The sequence below is a fragment of the Aptenodytes forsteri genome, unplaced genomic scaffold (assembly GCF_000699145.1).
Source record: "Aptenodytes forsteri isolate BGI_AS27 unplaced genomic scaffold, ASM69914v1 Scaffold174, whole genome shotgun sequence".
Classification (NCBI taxonomy): domain Eukaryota; kingdom Metazoa; phylum Chordata; class Aves; order Sphenisciformes; family Spheniscidae; genus Aptenodytes; species Aptenodytes forsteri.
The window spans coordinates 794,061-821,237 of NW_008794603.1; the positions used below are offsets into that span (position 1 = coordinate 794,061).

The following is a 27,177-nucleotide window of genomic DNA, read 5'->3' on the forward strand; positions in this document are numbered from 1 at the left end:
TTCCAGCACAGGAAATTATTTTATAAGTGCCTTGATAATTACCCTAAATTACAAACGGATGTGTCTAATATCTAACGACATGAAAAAGTATGGCTATAAATGCAAATGCTCTACTAAAATAAAAATCAAAAAAACAATCTATATGATCGGGCATAAACGTAAGGGCGTGGTAACTTTTTTTTGCCCCCTACTTAACATCAAGTGACAGCAGAGTGCAACTTCAGTATAACCGCGTTACCTCTGCCAAATTAAGATGATTTTTTTCTTTTTTCCTAGCTACGTTATGGCAAGTTATCAACTGATGAATACTGTTTTTCCCCAGGTTCTTGAACTCAAAGCCTGTGTCGTGAATCATGGCTGTATCCTCCAGGGGATCCTCGGTTCCTATGGGGTTTGTAAGTGTCCTGGTATGAGTCAGAGTATTCTTCTTCCACTAGAGGATAGTGATCTCGGCTGTGTTGGGAACTGGAAGACAAGCAGTTCCTGCTCTTACTGGAAGACAAGCGGTTCCTGCTCTTCCGAGCCCTTTCGTTGTGATAATTTTCATCTGAGGTCATTAGACTTCGTCGCTCAATTGGAGAGTTCTCTGCAGAATGGCTGCTGTGCCTCATACGCTGGCTCTATGAGTTGCAAAGAATCCAAGCATTAATACAGACAAAGAGTATTTTACGTTTTTTAGTTTGAGACTTATTCTGAGGTCTTTCAGAATCCATCCACTTTTGTGTTACTCATTTTATATTAAAGTCTGTATGCTACAGGAATGGGTTACAAGAATAGTCTGGTTCCTAGAGCTGAAAGCAGACCAAACGCAGTAGTACGATGCGTACCTTGTGGTATTCACCTTGTTAAATATTACAGGCCGTTTAGCATGAAAAGTGAGCTGATGTATTCAGCATTTATCACTTTTCTCTGATCATGAACGTAACATTCATGCTTCTATTCTGCTTAGAAAATTTCAAGCATTGATTTATGTGGTTTTAGAAAACATCTGAAGGTGTTTGTTGCTTTGGTTCGGGTTTTTTTACAAGGTGCAGCTCTGAGCCCTACTTAAAAACCTTCATATGACCAAACAAATGATGGACTGCTAGCCAGGCAGCTAAGGGGTGGCTAAAATCATTAGACATTAACAAATTCTCTCAACTAAAACATAATAAATATTTTAAATATGTTGACAGAAAATCCTTTTTTAAGATAACTTATTAATTAAAAGGTTTAGCCTTTGCTATCCTCACATTCCCATAATGATAATGTGCGACATTTGTGACATGAACAAAATTAGTTAGTATTTTTTTCTGCCAGTAAACTGGCACAATGAAGAAATAGCCTAAAAAAAATTTTTGTTTGCTGTCACCACACATTAAACCTCTCAAGAGTACAGCCATCTGTACTCTCAGAACGAACTCGGTCAATACTTTTCCTTCTCTAGATTACACACCCAGCGTCATTCTTCTGATCCTGTAATTGCCAAGAGAATGCTGCCATGACGGTTGCACTCTTGTGCCCTCAGGTTGCTGCGCACAGACAGCATCACCTGCTCCTCTCAGCTCTGAAATTCTGGCCGATGCTCTCTGTGCTACAAAACCTTCCTCCTGTTGCTACGCCCTCTCTGTATGGCAACTGTTTAGCTGCATAATTAATAGCAGAAGGCTTGTCTGCATGGGGAAGTAACTGTGCAGACAGGTATACATTTACAGCACAGCAGATACGATGTCCCATCTCCTTCTGTGGATTGAGGCTACCACGGTTACTCACTGAGAGATTCCACGTAACCAGCTGGCACGGGAAAGGTGCCCTTCTGCAAATTCACACCCTCAGCTAGTGGGTAGCAACTTCTACCACATTATCCCCAAGTTTTCCTTACAGCATGTTTTAGCAGCGATTATATGTCAAAGTCCACATATTTTCTTTGCAAATTATGCTTCTCATATTTATTTGACCTAGGCATGCAATTTTGATACATAATCACCTAATCAATTGCAACTTTAACTTTCTGTGCTCACACCCTCTATCTTCCCTGTAGTAATTTACCTTTCTGGCCGCAACCTGCTCCCTTCTAGAAACCTTCCTGTTTCCCTGCCTCGACTGTGTAGTCATTCCGACCCCGCTCTTCACCTCCTGAGAGGTGTAAGCGTGGCACAACACTGGTGTGGTTACATGCTGGTCTTATTCCCCAAATAACTTTTGATCCTGCAGCACAGTTGGAAGGATAAACTGCATTACGTTTTCTGCAGTAATGGACTTAAAATGCAAATCCTCTGGAGCCTAAGAAACACATATCCCCAAAACTTGACCTATAGGATTTAAGTCCATTCACTGAAATTAGACTAAACTGTGGGGGTTTAGAGCTAACCAGGGATCAGCCACAAAGGCAAACGACTGGCCCCTAGGAGTTAGCAATGATAAAATTTACTCTTCCTATTGAGGACTGCAAAAACACACAGCTCAACCTCGACATCTTCCCCTTTAGGCAAGGTCATGATGACCAAGGACCCAATGACCACCGGCTTTGGCAGGTGTACCACCCACGGTGCAACGGGACACAGCCGGAGCATGCTGTCGCATATACCCTCTCTTTTACTCCGACTCTTCTGTATCTATGCCATTTAACTTCACCCTGATGACCTTCACGAAGCCCAAAGACTTAAGTTAAATCAGAAGTTTCAATTCTCAGTAAACTAAAGTCCAAGCCACAATCAAGTAAAGAAGGGATACTCCTAAAGCTTGATTAGGTGAAGTATGTACAGATTGTCCCAGCAAATCTGTATCATTCTCAGGTGTGACTGTTACACGAGGCTCTGGGCTTTTGGTGTTCAGTTCCCCAAGGTATCAGGCGAGAAGGAGTCACAAGGTCATAAGAAGTATAAATTCTTAATGTATCATAAGCACCTAAGCTAGTTTAATTCCCAGGATTCGCGTGAGTGCTTTCTAATTACCATACCCCATTCATTACAGTTAAAACTGATGCAAATCCTTCCAAAGGCTTGCATTAGTATAACACCTCTAGGTGGACAAGCACTTCAGATGATGGAAATCTTTACTGCGAGATAACCATGTGAAACACCAGAACTCTTTAAATGGGCCTGAACACTTAAGCGGCACTGAAAGCCAAATCCTGCGGTCTCTAGTTGGGCATCATTCACTCAGGGAGAAATTTACCCCTCTGCAGAGAACTAGCACCATTCAAGTCCCACCTAAGCCTTCACAATTAGGGTGAAGTGGGGATTAAGTGATGCATACCTTCAGCCAGCCCACTGCACAGGGGTGATTTTCATCTTCAGTGTGAGTTTTCCCTAAGTAAATGGAGCAACATTTCACAGTTACTGCTGGTGTCCATTGATCAGAGAGAAATAAATGCCTGAAAAAAATTCTGTGGATACACCCAGTTTTCAAAATGAAACTGAAGAGGTGAATGTTCTGCAGATGGTATTTTATTGTCATGAAGGGATGGAAAACTGAAATTTTAAGGCAAGTGAAAATGGAAACAACAGTTTACATGTGCATGTTATTACTAATAGAACAGTGCTTGTGCGTTCAGCCAGTCAGGAAACAGTGATTTACTGATCCTAATAAAATCAAGCACAGCATTAGAAATGTGAGTGTCAAGTACCATGCACCTTCAGTGAAGTGCAATTCACTCACAGAAAAAACAGCTTTATGTTAGTTGAAAACACTGAACAATGCATCATTTCCTTCAAAATTGTTACCTGCTTCCAGATACTCTACAAGCAGAGCAGAGGTTAAATTTGTCAGGTGAATTATTCATTAAATGTAATTTGCTCAACTCTACTTTTGACATACATTAGAAAGTGCACACTCCTAGAAAGTCACACACATACAGAACTCCTTCTGAAACTTTCAGACTTAGAAGTTCGCTGCAATCCTGATCTTCTCAAGCATTCGTAACTATTAACCAAAAACATTTTCTGTTTTCAAACTTAGTAAAGCACGTACTTCTCATTAAGGACTATTTACATGCCACGTTTGAAGTTTCAAAGTTCAGCCGTTTTTGAGCTATCCCTGTGGAAAAAAATGGTCAGAATTTTTTTCAATGAGTAAAAAAATGTATTTTATTCACACTCAAAGAACTCAAAAAGGTGAAGGCATTTTGCTGATACAAGAGACAAGCATGGAAGTTTTTCACCCAAAAGTGAATGTTTTGTGAAGTTATGAGGGTAGAAATAAAAGGGATCATTACAGACACTGTTCTGCATTCTTAAATACAGTAGCTGTTAGCTCAACTGCTGTGACATACTGTACATGCTTATTCTCAATCTGACAGGGTCTCATGTGCAGTGACATTTTTTCCAGACTAAAAAAAGGCCGTTTTCTAATATGGCTATGATACCACTGGACAGAGTGCCATTCAACTCTGCCTCAAGAACTCGCTCCTTGCCAGAAAACTTACAGCCATTTTGTTTCCCCTTAAAGCAAGAGCAGCCACCGTGCTTCAGCACTCAGCTGACAACTGCTTCTTCACTGATTACGGGCCTTAGCTTGCCTTCTTACTGCTGGCAGTGGCCAAACAGTGAATAATAACTAACGAAGCAAATGTAAGTTATGCTATATAAAACATCTTACGCTATTGTCCCATAGATTAAAAAAACCCCACCTGATCTGCACTGGTGTTTGGGGCTGAAATGTATTTTCATACCTGTAATCCAGAGATTGCAGCAGGATATGGTGAAAGTGCAGTGGATCCTAAATTTCGCCCAAGGAGAGGAGTCATGGGCGTGCTACTGGTGGTGTGAGTAGCACGCCAGTATGCCTCAAGATATTCTGCCAAGTGTTCGCAAGCATCTTCAAGCTGATTTTCATCCAAAATTACATCAAACATTTCCTGATCACAACAACAAAGTTTGGTTCATTACAATGTTACAGATGAAAAGAAAGTGATGTTAAACAATTCTCATCACGCTAATCCTTTAAAATTCAATAAATAAGAATCAGAGCATGGGATTGCCACAGAAAATTATACAAGCGGGTTTGTAAGGTGATCAAAAGCCAGAGCTCTCAGAATTCACTGTATCCTTTCAGCGAGGCTCACTAGACATTGCGTAAGCCCTACCACGCTCAAAGGCACAAGACTCCTTTAATGAATTTATTTTGCTCTAAGATAGGAACTGAAGCCAGATGTCAGAGTAACACAGGGGCGCCTTGCATTGGTTTTAGACCCAAGGACTCGTGTATACTTCTCTCATCCTAATTGTGAACACATTTCCAGAGTGATGATGCCCCTAAAACCACTTCCACTTCAGTGAACGCAGCATGCAGTTCTGTTAGCAGCAGTATTTCTGCTTCAGCAAGGCTGGTGCGTGACATCCAGCCGTTCAGATGCTTGCAGCTGGGAATTCTTCACAGACCTTCTCCATGCACTGTTTTTTAACTACCTTCATTTATGCCTGTCTGGATAGTCTTACCTATCTGTTCTCAAATCTGCAAGACCATGCAGGTGCGACCTTTTTCCCTACTAATCTGTGTACCAGGGGACAGTACCTGCCGCAAGTCCTGGTACTTGCCTCAGACCTGCTCACCATGCAATCCACAGAGAGGCTATTTACCAGTGAACGTGGAAGGAATTCAAAGCCATGTGGCTTCTGTGCTACCCAAGAAGTCAAAGGGACGCTCTGCAGAGAATGTTTTTAGATTATTTATCAGCACAACATTTGTCACGCTGGTAACAAACAGCTGATAGTAAACCATCATACACTGAGTCCCTCAAGAGAAATATAAACATATTTTCAGCAGTGAAATTTCGTACCTCATCTTTAATCTTAACTCGCGCCTTAGTGGAAAAACAACATTGTGAAAATAGCACAGGAAACGAAAAATAAGTGCAGGTGTTGCAGGTGTTAAGAGTAACAGATACAAACCACGGGCTGCTTGTCCCCCATGCATATTTATACATCTATCCAACATACACAGAGCTGACATCTCTAGAATAAGATATAAAACTGCATGATTAATTTATCACAAATCTTGATTGTGCATCCAGCTGCCCACAAGTCTGGTCCAGAACTTACTTTAATACTAAAACCTTTTTATTTATTTTATAATTTATTCTCTCTTATCAGCATGGTAGAGAAACGTTTCCTCCTCTGCCAGCAAGTATGGAGTTTTCTTCTAATAAGAATACTCCTAACACTACATCCTTCGGTGGAATTCAGTGTTTATTGCTGCTTGTTTTGCTCCTCTATTTATCTATACCCTTTACACCCTTCCTTTGCTATTTAAACACATGTCGATACACTACATATTCCATTGTATCACTCACATCATCATTTGTGGAAGAAGTTAGTAATTCAAACATAGTTAAGTTAGGAAGTAAAAGAATGTGGTTTGCTTACATATACTTTGCTTTGGAAAATACTGAAATTAAAACATTACACTTGGAATATAATGTGTTTTCTTAAATAAAGAATGAATATTGTCATTTTCTGGTCTGAGACCAGTAAGCAGCTCTCCTCTGCTGTTCATTCTTTGCACAGCCGGCCACCACTTTGAGGGCAGCTCTGGCCGTCTGTACAAAACTCAGCTTTGCAGTTGCAAGGTAATTCTGTCTCAAGGCATGTTTTCAGCTGCATGGGGTTTTAGCAGTGAGCAGGTCAATGAACGCTCTTCCAACACCCTCCAACCTCCTCCTGCTAAACTAGGGAACTGTTTCTCAAGTCTCTTTTTAACCTGGATCAGTTGATTCAGGGAGCTCACAAAATGCTGTATTGGCATAACTAAACGTGCTGCAAGGTGGAGGTAAGACAAAGAGATCAGAGATGGGAACGCCAGTACTGCTGCCTATGGCTTCCTTTCGTAATGGAGTAACAGCTTCGTGCACTTCTAAGAAATGGCACAGCTAGCACTCTCGCTAACACACCTAAACCGCCCAGTTCTGTGACGGTATGTAGCTTCACGTGGTCTTTTGACAGTGATCTCAATTAAATTGAATTTAGGGAAGAAGAACTTTTAACAGTTGCAGTACAACTGTCACCTTTTTAACAGTTAACTGTGAAATAACACTAGGACTGGTAATGGTGAGCCTCTCTCAGGCTGTCATTTGAAGGTCACCTGGAAAAGCTGCAGAACTGGCAGGATCCCGATTCCAGGGCTCTACAGCGTTTTACAGGGAAAATAAATTACAGAGAAAGCACTCAGGTTTTTTTCTTGCATTTAACAGTTCTGCTCAGAGCTAAACTGCATTTGTTCTATTTCTATGTGTTTGGGAGGAAAGAATCTTTTAAGGAGATCCTTGTTTGTAAGGGTCATGGAGTAAAGCAGTTTCTTCCCAATTCTCCTTACAATGCATTTTATTCACCGCAATATTTTCTTACAACATGCGTAAAATAGTTATCATATGAGCATTTCCATATACTAGTATTTCTTAAGTGATATACATTAAAGCAGTGGTCTTTCCTGAAGAGAAGATAAAATTAGTTGCCACTGTCCTCTGCTATTTCTTTTGGTTTACTGTATAACCACTGTGAAATATTCTAGGTGCATTACCCCCTGTTAGCAACACAAAATAAAATGGTCATGACTGCAGAGGCATCCTCCTCACCCACAGGAATGCTCGGGAGAGGGAATGTAAGAGGGACTGAGCCTCAGGCATAGCCCAGAGTTAGTACAGCTAAGGACAATCCCAAATTGCATCTTACTCTCTGAGGTCAGGCTCTGGGGGCAAAGATGCCCCAGACAGAATGGCAAGGACAGAGGTGTACCTGAGAAGGAGGAGAAATTTAAACTTGTAGATGTATCTGGTGCACTGGCTATTTTTAGTTATACCAATGCATTTCAGTTCAGGTTACGTCAAATAGACCAGAGGGGTATGTACCCTCTCTCAGCATTGGCATGAATCCAAAAGTTAAAGAAAACAATCATACTGAACTGTATATGGCTAGTGTATTCAAAGCTGTATGGTTAGTACAGTTCATGTTTCTTTGAGCCATATAATGTTCCTGCTTAACAGAGTCATGCAGTGACAGGCACGCTTAGCACTGGCTTGAACAGCATCAGTGAAAGATTAGCAAGGAATTAATAATGAAAGCAGTTCCTGAACTTAAATATGCCAAAAAAGACAGCTATTTTTAAAATGTCTAGACATACAGCACCATCTGATTACTTAAGGCTGGCTCTCAGCAAATGAAAAAAAATGAGGTTTTTATGGTTTTCAAGTATCTTGACTTTAAACAAATACTCCTCTTGCAGGAATTTGAGCTGCAAAACAGATGAAGCAGGTCACAGTGCAGAAGACGGACAGCAGTGTCTTCGGTCTTAGCAGTATACTTTTACTTAATTAAATCATGGATCAACTTGGTCCTTTAATTTAAACTTAACCAAGACTGTCATCTCCCTTCGAGTGCTCTGAGCGAGCAATAACTTTCTTGAAATGAAACAGTGCACAACTGATCACATGGTTTCTGCAGAAGGCTGTGGTGCAAGCCAGAGTGGAAGGCAGCCTCTGAGCAAGTACGGTTACACGCTGTTTGAAATCTGGATACTCTGAAATTTGGAAATATTTTTCTTATCCAGGTGAGGTCTCAACTTTGTTGCCTTAGGCAACAAAATACCATTACAGGATTGGGTGTTAAGGCAGAGTTTACTAGATCCTGGGGATGGCCAATCTAAGCGCCACAATACAACGAACAAGCTACTACATGCATCCTGCTGCTGCACGCTGTTTATTTCAATCAATGCAGCTACTTGCCTCATTTCAACTGATGTGAGCAACCCTAAGTGGAGTAAGAGGAAATCACTGTATAAAGAGCAAACAAGATTGTGAAACATGCACAGGCTTCTCTGTGCAGGTGGAAAAATAAATACACCTTTCAAATGTGAAGAATGTGCAGCGGATTGTTCTGTGTGTAAGCTCAGTGACAGCTTGGTGTAAATACCACCAGCCGTATTCAAACAGGAGCAGGTGCAACTCCGTTTAACTTGGCTCACACCCACGAAGAGTTAGGAAGGTATATGCTTTTATAGAAATTATTTTGTACTACAGAAAAGTGTACAATTTTCATTTAACTAATGGGACCCAAATGGCTCACAGGAATTCTCCATCATCATTGTAAGAGATAACAATTCAGTAGAAAATTACATGTGAGAAATATAATGTAGCTTAGTTCTCCAGAAGAACTCAAGATGGCTTGAACATCTTTCAGTGCTGCTCGAAGTGGAAAACAAGGATAAGACAGTGAGCAAAGCGATCTACAGTTACTGTAACCAGAAGCTTACAGGTCTTTGCAGTTAACACAACCAGCTGGATGTATATGCAGTCACCATCTACCACTTTTGACAGCTGGACATCTGCAAGTAGTGCTGATGGGGCAAGAGGGACAGCAGGAGGGTGGCTGCGAAATCCACACCTGCCAGGGAAACAGCAAGCTGTCTGGGGCATAGTGGGCACTGTAAAAAGTGTATTTAACTGGAGAAATTGAGCCACCCCCCCACACACATACACATACCACCACCAGCACTTTTCTGGATTGTTTAAATTCTTGCCCTGTATCAGGCATAGGAGGAATTTGAATCAGATCTCTCATTCTGGACACATTCTTAAACCATTCTGCTTTTACATAAGGAGGACAGAAGTTTCAGTCAAGCCGATTACCTTTTTTCTCTGCTTTCTAAAATTTCAGTGTGAATCTAGCCTGAATATACACCAAAACACTACAAAAACCTACCAAAATTAAAAGTTTTCACAGATCCACATTAATTATTGTTAATTTTGTATCTGGCTGAAACTACTGAGCCAACATAACCTGAACTCACTAGCAGGGTCAGTCAGCTTGAAATGGTATTTTTCAGAAAGCCGATCCGTACATGCGGAATTACCCCACTCTCTTGCTAAGCCAAGGCAGAATTATTGGGCAAACCTGAGGCCACAGAGGTCTCTTCCAGACGGGCAAAGGTGGGCACCCCAGTGCAGCAGAGGCTGGCAGTCTCCACACACTAGCTAGCAATTAGGCAAGGTCTACCTGATGGCAGGAGCTAACCTAAAAGGTCAACCGGTGAGCAAGAGGAGAGAGAAAGAGAAAGTTCTCTCCAGGTCTCCCTTTCTGCTGGATGGAGAGCCACCATTCCCACCAACAGTAGCTCTGGGACATCTGAGGAGCATGAAAGCACTGGCCTAAAGGAGACATGGCTCAGCCTCGATTCCTACCAATGGGAACAGTTAAAAAGCAACATCTATTGCTATAATTTAGGAGGAGGGCCCAGAAATACCTGAATCATCTTTTTATGGCGAGTGGGGACAAGAGCGGAAGAGGCTGTGAAGTTTGGTATCTTCAGAAGCATACAAAACCAAGTTAAGTTTCATGGAAATAAATCCTTGTGGGTCATTACTCCATTGAACTTTGTTACTTTCATTTGAATTGAGAATAAAAGCCATCTGAAATGGAGGCAATCTCTTTAAGGTCTACATAACACAAGGCAAAGTCTTCTAAAAGTATTATCTGACCATTAGGGTCGGGCATTTGTTCTGCTGATCTCAACTCCCAGATTTGTTCCTAAATTGTTCCAAGACATTTCTTTTGCCAGCACTTTGCCTATTTTAAGTCAGAAAGTATGATCATGGAAACCTTCCCAGCGTCTGTTCTGAATTTCTCTGAGTTAATCTGATTTCTACTCACAGTTCTTCGGCATGAGAAAGATGGGCAATCAGCAAGCCATAGGCTGGACTGCCTGATTATTCCCCTGGTACGAACAGCAGTCTCTGCACTATCAGACCAACGTTACGCACAGCTACTACACCGTAAAAGCAAGTCCACGTCCAAGTTTGTTTCCACTGAGTGGCTTTCTCTGTCACAGAAACCAGGCGTGGTTTTCAAAAATGACAGCAAGTTTGAGCTGTCCTGTCCAAACACCTGTACAGCTTTTCCGCACAGCGCCTGCCTGCCTGATCAGCTATCCAGGACCTCTGCTCCTTAAGCAGCAGGTTATTGAAGGTGATCAGTATCTTTGATAAAATGGTCGGTGACTGTGCTCCGATGAGGTAACTGGAGTGGCTCGCAGGCGCTGCTGTGTCAGGAGGCTCAGGGATCACATGCATGCAGACACACGACTCACACCGTACAGATGGCGGGTCTGAACTCACAATGCAGCTGAAGCAAAGTCCTCTGCAGCCTCCTCTCAAACCAGGAGTCTGAGACTTTGGCCCTTCAGAACCTTAAGATAGCACTGCTCCACAAATGATGTAATTTGCTCATGTGCTAGTAGATCAGTTTTACCATACACATCATTTTTGACCTGTCACCTTGCCAAAGATCACAATAAACCCAGCACAGGACATAATCAGGATGAAAGTATCAAACAACTTGTTTCTTAGCAATAAAAGCTGATCAAGGGTTGCAACTGCAGGGCTGTCTGAATCGCCATAAAGTGAAGTGATAACGTATGAACTCAGCTATAATCAAGGACCAACACAGCAGAAATCTTTAAAACTCCACGTATCACAAATTCTTTAGCCTTTCTTCTGTACTTACTGGTGGGCATTGTGCAAGTTTATCAGCTGCCACCAACTGAACATTCAAGTGTTTACTTTGTGACTTTCCTCTAGATTTAATCAGTCGCTGCAAAACCTGACAGAGGAAAAGAGGAAAATGTGAGTTTAAGAATCGCATATCTCCATAAAGCTCAGACTGACATCCCATTTGAGGATTACCAAGTTCAGAAGCTCTCCATTATGTTTAACAAAATGGATAAAATATTGTCCTTGAATATAAGCACAAACCTTTCTGATAACCTCCCTGAACGCTGTGCACATTTCCCTCTGCATCACGTTTGATCCCTTGCAAATATTTCAAATGCAGCGTGAATGGTGATTTTGCTTTATTCTACTTGAAATAATAGGTTATTTTTGACAAATGTAATCTTCTAGAGGACTACGAAAATTACATATATACAGAATTATACTGGATTGCTGGATTGACTGTGGCACAACAGTAGCAGCATATTAAGTTGTGTAGCAGTAACGCTGTAACAATCTGTTCTGAGGTGCATTTTGGGTACAGAAGGTATTTTACACACAGTTCATATTACTTTTTTTTTTTTCTTCCACTGTGTTCATTACTAGAATTTAAGGGGCAGGAAAGTTAGGAATCCTAAGTTATTTCTCTGTAAAGTGTCAAAGAAAATTACAGGATCATAGAACAACAGAGTATTTTTTAAGTCAGAAGGACCTCTAGAGGTCTCTGTGCCAACCCCTCACTCAAAATAAGGCCAGCTGGATCAGATTGCTCGGGTCCTCGTCCAGCTGAGTTTTGAACATTTCCAAGGAGATCCCACCACCTCTCTAAGCCAGGATTGACCCATCTTTGCTCGTACAGCCCAACACGCGGCTGATTCTCTGCTGCAAGGGCACACTGTTCACTCCTGTCCAAATTGTTATCCACCAAGACCCCCAGGTCCCGGGCTGCACAGCTGCTCCCCAGCCAGTCGGCCCCAGCCTGGCCTGAGGCAGGGGGCTACTCCAGTCCAGGGGCAGCACTTGGTATTTGCCTTTGCTGAACTTCCAAGAGGTTCCTGTCAGCTCGTTTCTCCAGCCTGCCAAGGTCCCTCTAAATGATAGCCCTGCCCTCTGGCACACTAACCTGCCCCAGAATTAGGTATTGTCCACAACCTTGTACATTAACAAAGGTCATTAACAAAAACGTTGAACTGTACTGGCCCCATTACAGATCCCTGAGTGACACCACTGGTAACCAGCTGCCAGCCGGGCTTTGTACCTCTGACCAGCACCCTGAACCCAGCAGTCCATCCAATCTTCCACGTCTCTATAGTCCACACTTATCCACACCGTATCTCAACAATTTGCCCATCAGGATACTACAAGGAGACCACATCAAAGCCTTGCTAAAGTAAAGGCTAACAACAGCCTTTGTCCGCTGGGGTCATAATCTCATGACAAAAGGCAGCCAGGTTGGTCAGGCATGATTTGGCCTTGGTAAATCCCTGCTGGCTGCTCCCAATCCCCTTCTTGTCCTGCATGTGGCTGGGGAACAGCTTCCCAGAGGATTTGCTCCATAACCTTCCCAGGGACTGAGGTGAGACTGACTGGCCTGTAGCTCCCCAGATTCTCCTTCTTACCTTTCTTGAGAATGCACGTGACATCTGCCTTTTCCCAGTTATCAGGAACCTTCCCAGATCACTACGAGCTTTAAAAGGTAATAGAGAGCAGCTTTGCAATGGCATGAGACTGCTCCTTCAGATGAATCCCATCTGGTCCCTTGGTCTTGCATATGTCCAGTTAGGTAGGTGGTAGATCAGCCTTCTGCTACTGTGGGTCCCTGCCACACACTGCAGTGGGCCCACACTTTTCTTAGCTTTCCTTCTGCTTGCCACATTCTTACAGAAGCCCTTTTTGTTACCCTTAAGATCTCTTGCTAGTTCTAGCTGAACTCTGGCTTTCTTAACTTCTCCCCAAGATGTATTCCTCCTAGGATGCCTGTCCCCGCATCCATCTTCTGTGTGCCTCCTTTTTGTGTTTGAGCTCAGGCTGTTCCCTGTTCATCCACACTGCTCTCCTGCCCAGCTCCATGTAGGAACAGATCAGTCCTGTGCTTGGAGGAAGCTGTCCATGAGGATCGCACAGCTCTCCTGAGCTGCTTTGTTATCCAAGACAATCTTTTATGGGATCGTGCTGAATAGGTCCCTGAACAAGCCAGTTCTAGGGTCCAGGTGTGCAATTCTGTTATTTGTACTGCTCAGTTCTCTCTGGATCTTAAATTCCACCATCTCATGGTTGCTGCAGCCAAGGCTGTCCTGGACCTTCACAACTCTGTCCAGTTCTTCTTTTTTCCCCTCCAGTAGCAGGTCCAGCAGAACCTCCGCCATCACTTGCTGGTCACCTGCACCAAGAACTGGCACACGGCTCCCTGCAGACATCTCTGATGTGCCACGGTGGTCACTCCAGAAATTCCACCCTCATGGTTGCTGCAGCCAAGGCTGTCCTGGACCTTCACAACTCTGTCCAGTTCTTCTTTTTTCCCCTCCAGTAGCAGGTCCAGCAGAACCTCCGCCATCACTTGCTGGTCACCTGCACCAAGAACTGGCACACGGCTCCCTGCAGACATCTCTGATGTGCCACGGTGGTCACTCCAGCAGGTGTTGGGCAGCATCCCACCATCGCTGTGCTGATTCCATGAGACCCAGAGTCTCTGTCGTGACTCCAGGCCCCCTTCTGCACTAACAGCCACGGTCGCAGCGGGGTCCGTGCTGCGCTCCTGAGCAATAGTCACATTCATGCTCCATGGCAGGAGCTAGCCAGCAGCCTGGCCACACAGGTCCAGACCCAGCTGTGGATGGTGGATCAACACGCCCCAGGCGGAAGCCACAGACAAAAGCAGACGGGCTTTGTTTGTGATCAACAGACAACCATCAATAACTGCCTGGGAACTGGGCAAAGGGCGGGGTGTCTTCTCTGAAGCTCAGCCTAAGGTTAGGGCTTGTAGACAGACAACCCAGAACTGTGTTGGGATAAGGGGGCTGCAAAGGGACTGCCAAGGGGAACGGAGAGCTACAGAAAGAATTTGCTCCTCAGGAATTTTTTTGTCTACTCAATTGGTGGGTGCCTCGTCTAAGGCTCAGCCTAAGGCTAGGTTAAGGTTTAGGGCAGAAAAAAGAAACTGCATCAGACATTCCTTTGTCAAGCCCTTGATCTAAAAATTGCACTTTTTTTCTCTTCGTCTCACTCTTAATTTCTTCAGGTGCAGATACCACACTGCTCACTCCCACACTTCCCTCCAGGTCCCTCTCAAATGCACGTACTTTAAGGGTGAGATACATTACCTTTGGAGAAGACACTTTAACATGGACAATAATTGGTGCTAAAGATGTCTTGATAAGTTGCGCAGGGTGATTGATGGTGTCTGCATCTAGGACAACCAGTTGTAAGGACCTTGCCAGCTCAAAGATTCTTTCAATTTCACTCTGTACTTCAGCTAGTAAAGGAAAACAAAACAGGTGAAAGCCATTCAACCCCAGCATTACTTAGACAAAAATATCATCACCCATTTATTTTCACAGACTGTATATGAACTCCATATACTTCATTCAGTATATGAACTCCATATGTGAATTAATGTAATTTCCATAAAATAACCTATTACTCAAGGCAATTTTTTCAATAAATATTACCTTTGAGACAATTCTGTTACCTGAAAACACATACGTACTATGTTCCTTTATAGTATCAGTGTATTTAAACATTGGGTACAATTAAATGCATGTTTCTATTAACACAAAATAGACTTAAGCATATTTTCCAAATCTGCTAAATAGCTTAGGAGTTGTAAGATTTTTTATTTTCAACAGCAAGTGACGTATAGATATTTCTTAAAACTTTTTTTGTTCTCAGATTGTAATTCTGATTTAACTTAAACAAGAGTCTGTATGAAAAGCAGAACTGTGACCTCCTAATTCTATAACCACAAAAAATTACGTTAAATAATTGACAGGGTATTATTTAAAAAGACACTAATGGCAATGTTCACACCAAAGCGCTTTTGTCTGAAGAAAAAGGAGACATCTATTTCCATGTAAATTATATTTCTGATATTCATTGTTCTGCTCTTCTTAATCATTCATATGCACGTGATGAATTTTAAATAGATAAACTCAGCACAAATTGAAGCCTGTAAGTTATACCACCAAAGCACAAAAGAGCTGTATGTCAGCAACTCACATGCATTTAATTTGCCTAAGAGCTGTTCCACAGAACAATGCGTGTTCACAGGCACAAGAAGATTTAGTACTCACCTTTGCAGCACTTAATTTTGGCGTGCCTACTCCTGTACTAGAATGCCAACTAGAAATGAAGCATCCTACGACCTATGCCTCTAGTTCAAACAGTCACTCGGGATGTCAGAGAATTTGGTTTAAGAGCCTTTTCTTCCTGAGAAGACTGAAAACCAACTCCTCCTACCTCCTAGGATGCTGTCCCAGAGACCAGGTTATTGGCATGCATATACTACACACAAATTTCCACCCTTGTGAAAGAAACAAAAATTCATCAGGCCACTGTAACCCAGCAGTCATGACACTGTGAGGAGAGGGTGGGAAGACCCAGAGCCTCATGGCTAGACAGAAAAATTAAGCTGTAGCTGTTCAACATTAAGTCGAATGGTCCCAGGGTCAGGAACGACATGTTTCCTTCTTGGCTGGACAAGGTGAAAACTCTTTGGCACCTTGTGACGTGGAATTAAAAGCACAGGGCTGCGAAGAGGGAGCTGTGAGGCCAGCTCACCTTGGGAGGAAACAGCACTGAACCCATATTCTGCCTGCAGGCCCCTAACTCATCTTTTGCAAATAGCAGCTATAATACTGCTTGCTCTAGCCCAGGTAATTGCTGAACGCAAGGCTAACGCAGTACACTGTGCTCTGTTGCCCCCCCCAGACTCAAATGTCTCCCATTTGAGTATGTGAAATTCAGAATTATACATTGAAATGCTGTAGACACATTTAAAATTGCAGACCTGATGACATCTTGAAGGCTGAAATCCTGTCACTTTCCTCCAGCATGTAACCATGTTCAGAATTACATCTGTGTCAATGTCTTACCTAAACTGGATCTTGTATTTGACCGCTCAATTATTGCCCTCTTGCTTGGATTATTTAGAACAGACCTCTTAGCAAGAGAAATGTCAGCTGTCACTCTAGTTATTGATATCCTATGAGTAAGAACACAGGACAGAACAAAAACACAGTAATCAAATTTTCAGTGCACTGTGCATGATTTACAGCTACATTCCATTCCAAAGTGCAAATACAGTAAAATACCACTCAGACATGTTTTATAGCTGAGTTACGTCACCATTAAAGAACAACTAAAGAGAAATGCTGAATAACTATAAAGTATTTTCTATTCCCTACGCTGTTGTAGACTCTGGCACGTAGTTTCTGCTTTTCTACTTAATGCATTAGTTAACTTTTCTCCTCCCCAACTCAGTCATCTCCTACACGAATTTACACAGTACCATAAATACTACAAGTTATGTGAGTCTTAGGGCATACAGAACAACAGAGTCATAACAGTAACAGCACTTCTCTTCCCAGATAGTTAAACCGTTGATTAAACCTGACACTGCTGAGAGGTAAGGAAGGGCCATGTTTGGACATCTGAGCAGGCCACGTCACTCATTTCTGAGTGCCTGTGAGTCACTGAACAGAGCTGCTTGCTTTGGGAGACTGGTCCTCCAACACGCACTCTCCTTTTCCAGACAGGGAGCTGTGCCGATGGGCTAAATGACTTGGCTCACAGTTGAACAGGAGCCACAGCTACCTGTACTGCCGGAGCCTCCTCTTTAACTTAAGGAAGGCGATTTTTTTACTTGATCTGTCAAGTGAGCTGACAAGAGACAAACAGTTATAAAACAAAGAGCACACAATCATCACTTCATGTAAAATCCATTTAGGAGGACTGTGATGAGCCAAAGAGCCATGAATAATGAAAAGAAAGCAAGCTGGGAATGACTAGGAGCTATTCCATAGACCGTAAGAATTTATGCAGCTCTAAGTGAAATTATCAGATGGAGGGTTAAAAAGAAGTGCAAGTATTTTTCTACATAATACATAAATAAATTTATTGCCAGAAAATAGAGACCAAAAGCATAAATGAGTTTAAAAAAGAAATGGGATAAATTAATGGATCATGGGTCTAGAGGTGACGATAAAACACAGTGGTCCAGATGGCACCTCTGGCTCAGGGAGCTCCTAGATCTCTGACTGCTGGAATCAGAGACATGTAACACAGAAAGGACCACAAATGCTCACCTACTGTGCCAGATATAAGAAGCATTTCATTCTTCCTGAGTAAGAAGTAATCCTAAGTATCACTGTTGCTGAAAGATGTTAAGAAAAAAATGTGCCTTCGCTATGTTTTGTTTACGCTGTGTATAGAGTCAGGCTCGGTCTATGCAACAGTGATTAAACACAAAGTATTTAGAAAACGATGCCGTTAGCGCCTCTGCAGCAGCCATTCCCTGAATGCCTTGAGCCAGCCAAGCTTTAGCAGATTCCTTTCAGCAGGTCTGCACAACACAGCCCTCGAGCCTTTCCTTTAGTTCACTGGCCAGAAGAGGATGTTGCAGTTACAAAAGGAGCTGACAGAAGCCAAGTGTATTAAGAGGTAAGGAAGGAGTCCCGCTAGTTCAAGTCTTACTGAAGTCTTTTGAAAAGCTCCTCCTGGGACAGTCATTTTCCCTCTTGCTAATGTGGACCTGTCACAAAATTGCAGAAGAGATGGAGAAAAAGAAAAAAAAGGGGGGAAGGAAAAGACTGCAAAGCCATAGAAGTTGGCAGGAGGGCCAAGAAGCAGCGGAGGTGCCTGAAAAGGAATTTAATTCATTTTTTTAAAGCTACTCAGAGCTAAAGTCAATTGTATCAGCTTGCTTATGGCATTTAACTTTTTCAATGCTGAAATTTCACACTTCTACCTGATCTAGTTGCCAATATTGCTAATGGCAAGAGGATTTCCAAAAAATACCTCACTCCAGGCAGAATCCCTCCCTTTTGCCCCTCTGTGCACACCAAGGGCATGGTGGGGGAAAAGACAGAAGAGCAAGGCAAGGAGCAGTCCTGCCTCCCATCGGATTAAGCAGCCTAAATGGGTGCGTCTAAGGGTGCTTTACGTTTTCTTCTCTGTATTTAGGCACTGCTGATCTTCGTGGACCAGGCCTCTGCTGAGTACATTCTCATATAGGGTATAAAAATATACCTCATAAAGGATATATTCATAGCAATCACGTCGTGGCAACTGGAGATGACTTATCACTTCCCGTTGCCATGGTTTCCTACTGAAAACAATGACTCTCAGTTACCGCCGGCATATGCAACGCTGACAGACATATGCCAACAGCTGGAAGGGAACATACGCTGCGGTTCTGTACCTACACCTAACGCAAACGGGCACCGGAGCTCAGGCAGTGAGCTGCAGTGGAACCAGAGCAGTCACACTGCTCAGGAGTGGGGAGAGGAGGTACCGACAGGACGTACGAACAGCTCAGAAAAATGACAAATTTAACTGCAGGTTGCCACGTACAGTGCTTCATCTGTCAGGTTTTAAATCAACCACGACGTTTGTAGAATCTGCTAAAATCACTTGAGCTGGGCAATTAAAAATAGGGGAGAAGATGAGATATTTTGCACAGAAGTTGATCATTAAGTTTGTCTAAGCTGTTTATGGGTTAGTTCAGCACTGCCATCTCCTCGCTGCACCCCAAAAGGTACCTTGACCATAAATCCTGCTCCACCTCTTCTAAACAACAGACACTATTATTTTTCACTGCCCTAGTGCCAATGTTTTAGGTATTTTCAAACCTGACTTACTGCTATATACTAGCTAGCATGGTATAAGCTCCTTCTCACAGTTAGAATATACTGAACAACCTAGGATGAAGGAAGGGCGGAACATCCCAAAGATGTAGCAGACACTTACGACTACTGACGAGCTCCAGTGGAAAGGAAGAGATGCCATGGACCAAGCCTATGTTCCTAGCAAAGAAATCCAAATTATCCTTCTCACAGCTCATCAGGAAATATTCTCTGTGTTCCAGCTGAACAAGATGAACCTTCCTTACAATTTTTTAAGTTCTGACACACTTTTTTCTATATTTTAGTTCTCAGCATTTCCTTCTTCAAACTGCCTTTTTAAGGATTTTTGACTACCGAGAATATTTAAGAGTTGATTTTTCTTAGGTGTTGATCCGAAGCACCGTTACTGCACTCTGTTGAAATCTGCCGTTTCTGATACTTATTTCAGGGCTAGGGTGTGATTAGTTTTATTTAAAGAACATCTTGCTTTAAAGGAGCCTGGAACTTCACAAAAGGTGCTGGAATGAACCTAGCCCAAATAGAGCAATTTCAAAATAAAACCAAGAGGCACTTATTATTTGGTGTCTGCACACTTCAGCGGCTGGCTGAGCTGCTCCAGCAGTACGCGTTATTGTATCCAGTGTTAAGAAATTTTCATATCCCCAAATGACTGTGAATAAAACTGTACTTTTATGTGCAGTCATGCTTTCTCAACTGTTCCGTGACATGAAAGGAACTGGACAGCTCTTTGACAAAAAAAAAGCAATCCACTCAGTTCAATTTACCCAACATGCAGCCAAGCTCAGGCTGCAGAGCAGTGGCTTGGGAGCTCCGGAGGAAAGAGGGCCAGCAGCAAGCCAGAGTTGGGCTCTGCCGAAAGGGCTGTTCACTGGGTGGCACCGTTCCCTTCCCGGCTGAACAAGGGGCACAGCCTGCTTCCCAGGGCAACATTAAAAACCTGAGCCTGGTAATGCCATCTTTAAAGATATTTTGGCACTTTCCATGTGCCCCAGTCACCCTTCATCTAGATTTCTTCTGTAACTTCAGGCTGGTAAGATACTAAGGCAGAATTATTCTGTTAAACCTAAAAACTCCTACCACAGACATGGCAGATATGAAGATACATGCACTTCTAGTAATACGTTAGCTGTGTGCTACCCCACAGCTGGCTGCATTTTAGTGTTGATACAAAGCCAGTAAATCAGTTTTGAACATGCATCAACCTCCTTGCATTAAAAAAATGAACAAATCACTAAAATGCTAGTAACACATGGGGGAAAAAAGCATGAAAAGGACAGTATTTCTCACCTCCCATCAAACCTGTGCTTCAGGAAGTCAAAGAGAGCTTTCTGCATCATGTCTGTCACCTTTGCAGAGGTGAGGAAGATTGAACAGGGAGGATTGACAGGGAGAAAAAGAAGTCAAAAGTAAGAAAAGAGGTGAGTAGAAGGTAAGGATACTGGCAACAATCAATACCTTTTATAGGTAGCAATCATTTAATTTTCATGCTCTTGGCAGCACACTTTGTAATAAATACTTGCAAGTTTTCTGACTCATTCTCCAAAATGCGGAACGGAGGATGTGAGAGCTGTCACTCTTTCTGCTCTTGTCTTGACTTGCGCTGAAGCATGAGAGCGCACCTCAGCACCTTCCATAGCAATACCACTCCCAACAGGCTTCAGAACGTGTCAGAAGCGTATGGGACTATTTGGGTTGAATAGATAATTTGTTTTTTTCCTACAGTAACTTTATTAGAACTGGCTTAAAACTTCAGATACAAGATCTACTTTATTGAATGAGCTCCTTGTCCTTTTCAGGACAACTCAGGCTGACACCTATTATCTGCCAGTCTAGACAGGAACTTAATCAAAGCCCCCAGGCCTCTGGCAGTTTATTTCTCCTAGTTTATCTTTCAAAATGGTTCCTTCAGAATTTAGTCAGAAAAAAAACAGTCAAAAGAATTTTCCCACATAGGTTGCAAAGTAAGATCAATGCGTTTCTGATATGTAGACCACTGTTTGCAATTGAAATTAATATTCTGTGTTACCATTTATATACCTTTATATGTTCAAGATGTCATGTTTAATATTATTTTCTCAAACAAAGGCAGGACAGCATATTTGTAGAGGTATGTATTAACAAACAGCCTCTCTCCCCTCCAAACTTGAAAGTCCCTAGGCAAATTAATCTGTGGTGCAGCACCACGGAAGTCAATGGATGACTGTCAAGAAACATCACCATAAAATTAAAAGGCAGAGAGTAAAACATTAAGTACCTGCTTTGCTAAACTACACTTTCAATCATTCTTACAAAAACAACAATGCAAGAACACTGCATTATGCTAATAATGGTACCATGTTGTAATCTTCCAAAAAGAACCACTCCAATATGTTTAATAATACCCTATAAAGTACTAACAACATTAATTAAGCTAAAGGAAGTGTATCTGGTTTTATGTTCATGTTCATTTAGTTCCTAATTCAGCAAAACACTTAACAGATGGTTAAGTTCACTAAAATGCCCTGCTAAAAGCCCATGCTCGTTTAGCACGTGTTAAATGCTCATTTGAATCTGCAGCAGCCTTGAAAAATGGGTGTCCTGTTCTGCATGTTATCATACCTACTTCCATGTTGAACAGAGGCAAATAATTTAGAAGGGTTAAAGGTTTCTTTACATATATATTTCAATATACTAATAGTCTTAAAACAAATAAATGTCAAGAAAACATGCTGAAATAATAATCATTAGTTCCCATATTCAGTTGCAGGTGCTGGAGAACAAAACTGAATACGCCGCAGTAGTCCAGCTACTTCATTCGCCAAGACTGAGTTTCATGGCAAGATGTAAAGTTTTTATAAGTGAAAAAAGCAGAACAACGGGGAATCTTCTTCAAAATTTTTGCTAATTAAGTTCAAAGCATGTACTAGTTTGACTAAAATTTTACATGTATACAGAAGTCTAGCTAGTTAATTTGACTGCTCCAACTTTTTCTTGTAGCAGACAAATTCTCTTTTTCTTATGTGATTTAATCAAGAATGACTGTACTGAAATTAATGGATGCGCGCTGTGTTTAAAGCAGTAAAACTGCAAAGAGAGCACCAGTGTACTTATGTTACCTACCCTTCAGCTGAGACATCACAAGCAACAGGCACTGTTGCAAGGTAGAAAAAAATTCAGCTGGTACCTCACCCAAACGGCGCAAAGTGCTAACTACGCTCTTAGTTCTTATATAGCGTTTTTGACAATTATTTAAGCTAAGATCACTTTAAATTATCAATTAATTAATTAATAACAGTTGCACTGGACCACACACACCGAATGTACTAAGGAAGATTATAGATAAGAAAATATTAACTAATTGCAAATACCTGGAATACATACCTCATAGCCTTTCAGTGATGGACCCACCAAGACAACAGGTCTCATTGATGGTACTACATCATATGGGGGAACATGTTCTGTCTAGAAGAAGAAAACAACCCTTCAGATCATTAACCAAAGAAGTTCCATAAGAAAATCCTGGGAATTATGTATTAGAATAAAATAAAATGAAAATGAAAGGACTACTTACCACTTTTTGTTTCTGTTTTGCTAAAAGACCAAATGAGAACTTGGTTAAAAAATACACGCTGTGTATAACAACCGTAACACTTGCAAACAAACATCCCTTTATCAATGCACTTTCGATTTCTCTCAGTGCACCTCTCTTTTGGTCAGCCCTGTTTAAATCTGCCATTCATTCCATTCTGGGGCAGCTGCCACTCTTCCCAAGATTTTTCCCCAGTCCCTTAGCAACTACCGCGTGTCTAGAAATAGCTGTCTTTCTCCACCTCCGCACGCAAGCACTTTTCTGTAAAACGTCTTAATAAGTCAGCGAAGGGGGGAAACCCGCATTTTTCATGTACGGTTTTTAAAACAGAAGTATTAGAAATAGCAGGAGTTTCCTTAAATAAAATTCTCTCTTACCTGTGGAAGTGGGTGTGGCTCGAAATGTGCCAGAAACCATTTCTCCAAGACTTGAAGAAGAATTTCCACTCGATTTCCTACGGTATCAGAAAGAGCCCCATTAACACCAAGTGCCCAGAGATGCAAACGTGTGAGGTTTCAGGCAGCAGCTATGAGAAATCGCCCCCTGAGAAATCACACGGTAAAGGAGAGTCTTCACCCACGTTCATGCTGCAAGAAAGCTTCCTCTGAAGTGAGAGGTGAAGAGTACCAGGCAGGGACATGGGGAAACCAAAGCATCTGTAATGAAGTAGACCCCCATGTCTGGAGAGCTGCGTACAGGCTACGAGGGGAAAGCAGGTTCCACTACAGACTGAGCAAAGCTTTTCTGTGATCTACCTGTAGGCTGGGAAACACAGCAGCTCTAGTCATAGACATCTGCTAAACTCAGCGCATAGCCCAGCTCTGCACAAGATCCCCCCACCCAGCGCTCCTCTGTCTTGCTGGGTCTCTCTACCAGCATACATAACTAGCCAGACACATCTCTTGGGAGGTTTGGGGTCTTAACTGGCAGTTTAAATAGCTTTTGTTGTGTAGCAACAGTGGTTTAAGTAGCTCCTTCTTCCATTCGCTGTACCTCCCTGCTTCCAGCCATGCAGTTCTGCCCCTGTGCCCTGCCCTCCTCTCCCCGTGTGATGCAGCATCACACCGCAGCAGACTGGAACTGGAAACTGGTTTGGGGAGGGGAAAGATGTTCAGGTGAGTCAGCTCTCTAATTCAGCTCATTGCACAACCAGCTGAGGAGGAGATGGGAGGAGGGAAGGAGAGCTCAGGGCAGAAAGAAGAGGACTGTTTAAGCTACCAATTACTGCAGGTGACGTAGTCCTGTGGTACAATCCACATCTTTAGCACAGTATTTAGTATTTTTCATTACATACAGACTGACCAGCAAGAGGACAGGAGTCCCAGTCAGTATTCTGTCCTTGCTTTCTTGCCGTATGCTCTCCAGAGCAGGGATTATTTACTCCCAGACTTCGTAAATCCTTTGCGAACATATACTAGACTCTAGAAAGCCTCTTTAACAGATGACTTTTCACTGCCTTACTCAGACAAAACGAGAACTCTTCTTCATCACATAGAGCCTTAGTATCACAGTTAGTCACAGTTTTTAAAGGAATCTTAAGGAACAGATACTATATAACTATATCTAACAAAGGTGCTCAAAAATAAACTGTTTTATCATTATACATTACTTCTAATTTTATCATACAAATCCAAGAGTGTTAATGCAGACTACTTAGAATCTTAATAGATATCCTTTACAATATTTCCCCTGTCTCTTTCATACTTGATTTTATTCCTAATATTCTCCATAGGTGAGATTAGAGAAAATCTTTGCAAGTATTGATGATTCGGTGGAGTCATGCCCATTCACACAAGCAGAGAATTTTCCTAATATGCTGTATCTGAAACAGTATCCTAAATACTCTGTTAGTGTCATCTCTCTGAATTAGATAATCTTCTTTCTGTACATTGAGATATACTGGCTTCCTCTGAAGCTTTTTAAAAAATTATAAAAGCAATTTGGAAAAAGCACAGTTAATGCTGTTCAATCATTCTAAAAACATTTCCCCAGATGGCTTATACTTGAAATGATTCCTGACCTTGATTAAGTATATTAGTATGCCAATTCCCTGACAGTACTATACAGGCTAAATTATGCTCCTCTTACTGCTATATATTAGGTCCAGATTCAATTGGCTTATGTCTCTTTACTCTGCAGTACTAAAGGTTTTGTTGTCCTTGTTATCTGTGTGAACATTTAAATTTCGTTTTCAATTAGTGGGATAATATGCTAGTAGTAATTAAAAAAAAAAAAAGAGAAAAGTATTTTGTGTATTCAGCCAATAGAAGAGTGACTTCAGTGTCTGAACTGAGACTATGAGTAATCAGTTTTACTTCCTAGACCTGTGACCAAGTTTATATTTTTCCAGGGACTTGCAATCTCCAGCTCCAGCAGCGTGGAGACACAGAATGGTCAGGCTGAAAGACAAAGAATAAAGGAAGTCAAACGACAAAGCTCATCTTGTAAAGTTTGAAAAGTCTGGTTTTGGCCAAAATGGAGAGAAAGAAAGAGAAGAAAGAAAAAACCCACAACCTTAAGAACATAACAGTTGGGAAAAAAATCTGGCAGCCTTTGAGCACCAAGTTGACTTAAACCCATGGGGACATAAAACTCTCTAGCCCTTCAAAAATTTCTGTCATTACCACTCATACTGTATTACTGATCTTTCCTAAAGTCAATACACATTTTTTTCTTGTTTTTCATCGTCAATACCTAGCATGTCTATTCTCTGCAAATAAGTATTTTCATCTGGAATCCCAAATCAAACACTCCTCCAAATGCACTGCAATAAAAAAGAATCAAGTGACCTTTGAAAATATTGTCTGGTGTCAGAAATTATTTTAAATTATTTTAAAAGGTTACAGCATTCTTACCCTCCATGGAAACGTCCTCTCTTCTGCTCCTGTTGAATGCGGATATTCTCCAGTCTAAGCGGGCTTGGAATAAAGCCAATCTCGCAGCCCTCCTTAACCAGCCTTCCTATCCACCAGTCATTATTATATTTCTGGAACACAGAAAGGTTACTGGCTTCAGTACAAAATGTTCCATGTCCGAAACTCCCTTATACTGTTATCCACAATCCTTAACTCCATACTGGTCAACGAAACCAGACTCACGCTGACGTCTCAATGCTGGACAATCCGTGTGAATTTAAGTGAAGTTAAAAAGTGCTAGGCAGTATTTGGAAGGTTGGTGTCTTCTCTGCAGCTGGACAGTGGAAAGCGGTGTTATCTGTGGCAGTATTGGCTTATCTCTTAACTGCCCCAATGCATCCTGCTGTGACTTTTCCTCTGATGTCACCAACTAAGGTGCCGAGTGTGACAGTGATTTAATGAGACGAACCAATTTTTGGTGAACCAAGGCCACCAAACTACCTCACAGCGGCCATATAAAGCAGTCAAACGTAAAAATAACACCTTCAGATCACCATCAAAACCATCGTTATTGGTTCCTTGTAAAATTTAATGGTCTACACCAAAGATCACCACCACCACTGCCACCATTTTTCCCTCCTCCTTTCCAGGTACTTGTACGGATGTTATTAATGTGTTATTCCTTTGCAAAAACCTTGTGTGGTGGAAAAGATCTACAAACACCATTCTAGAAACCAAAATAAAGACAGACCAACCTATCCAAAACAACATAGAAAACTTATCAGCTCCAGCAGTGAACCAAACCCGTATCTGGTTAATGCTGTGGTAGAGCTCTAACACCTCTCTACAAATGAGGCTTTTATAGTGCCGCTGCCTAGAAGTAGCTAAACTCTTTGTTGGCATACACTTTTAAATTTATGACAGTTGAAGAAAAATTCACCTTTAGGAAGAAACTTTAATATATACCTGAAAATATAAAATTTAAATTTATCATTAACCTTTAGTAACATACGTTCTTCTGCATTATTGGAAGTCTGGCCTAACTTTAATGATGGAAAGATTAAAAGCAATATCATAGTGGATATCGTAGTGGAAAAGGGTTTGTTGTAGCCGGCTGCCAGCAGAGCTTTTGAAGAAAAATATCTGAAAACCTTATACTCTGCTATGCTTCATTAGGCACCTCAGTGTTCAAAAGAAACATTACTTTTCACAACAGACTTTCAAGTCATTAAGACCAGCACGAGTGTACCAATCTTGTTTGCATGCCTTGAGGAAAAAGTTATCACAGAAATCTTGTCTTAAAAATGATCAGTTCTCTTGGTTCCATATTCTCAAGCACTTAAGTTCTTGCAGAAACACATAAATACCATGTCATAGTTGTCAAAGGTACAACAGTACCTAACTGAAGTCTCTGAAACATACAGAGCCTCAACATCT

The 27,177-nt window shown here is 41.8% G+C and overlaps 1 protein-coding gene across 1 annotated transcript in view; it reads right to left on the bottom strand.

Annotated features, from left to right (window-relative positions):
- Positions 1-323: 323 nt before the first annotated feature.
- The window catches only part of CACNB4 (calcium voltage-gated channel auxiliary subunit beta 4), a 33,308-nt gene continuing 6,454 nt past the window's right edge, over positions 324-27,177 (bottom strand). Inside the window, exons 4-13 of the mRNA XM_019470445.1 lie at positions 25,741-25,871; positions 23,263-23,312; positions 22,868-22,887; positions 22,678-22,758; positions 20,605-20,663; positions 16,546-16,655; positions 14,776-14,927; positions 11,472-11,567; positions 4,652-4,837; positions 324-620 (exon numbers count right to left, since the gene is read on the bottom strand). Coding sequence (XP_019325990.1) covers positions 333-620; positions 4,652-4,837; positions 11,472-11,567; positions 14,776-14,927; positions 16,546-16,655; positions 20,605-20,663; positions 22,678-22,758; positions 22,868-22,887; positions 23,263-23,312; positions 25,741-25,871 — 1,173 coding nt within the window. The 3' untranslated portion in view covers positions 324-332. The remainder of the gene's footprint in view (positions 621-4,651; positions 4,838-11,471; positions 11,568-14,775; positions 14,928-16,545; positions 16,656-20,604; positions 20,664-22,677; positions 22,759-22,867; positions 22,888-23,262; positions 23,313-25,740; positions 25,872-27,177) is intronic.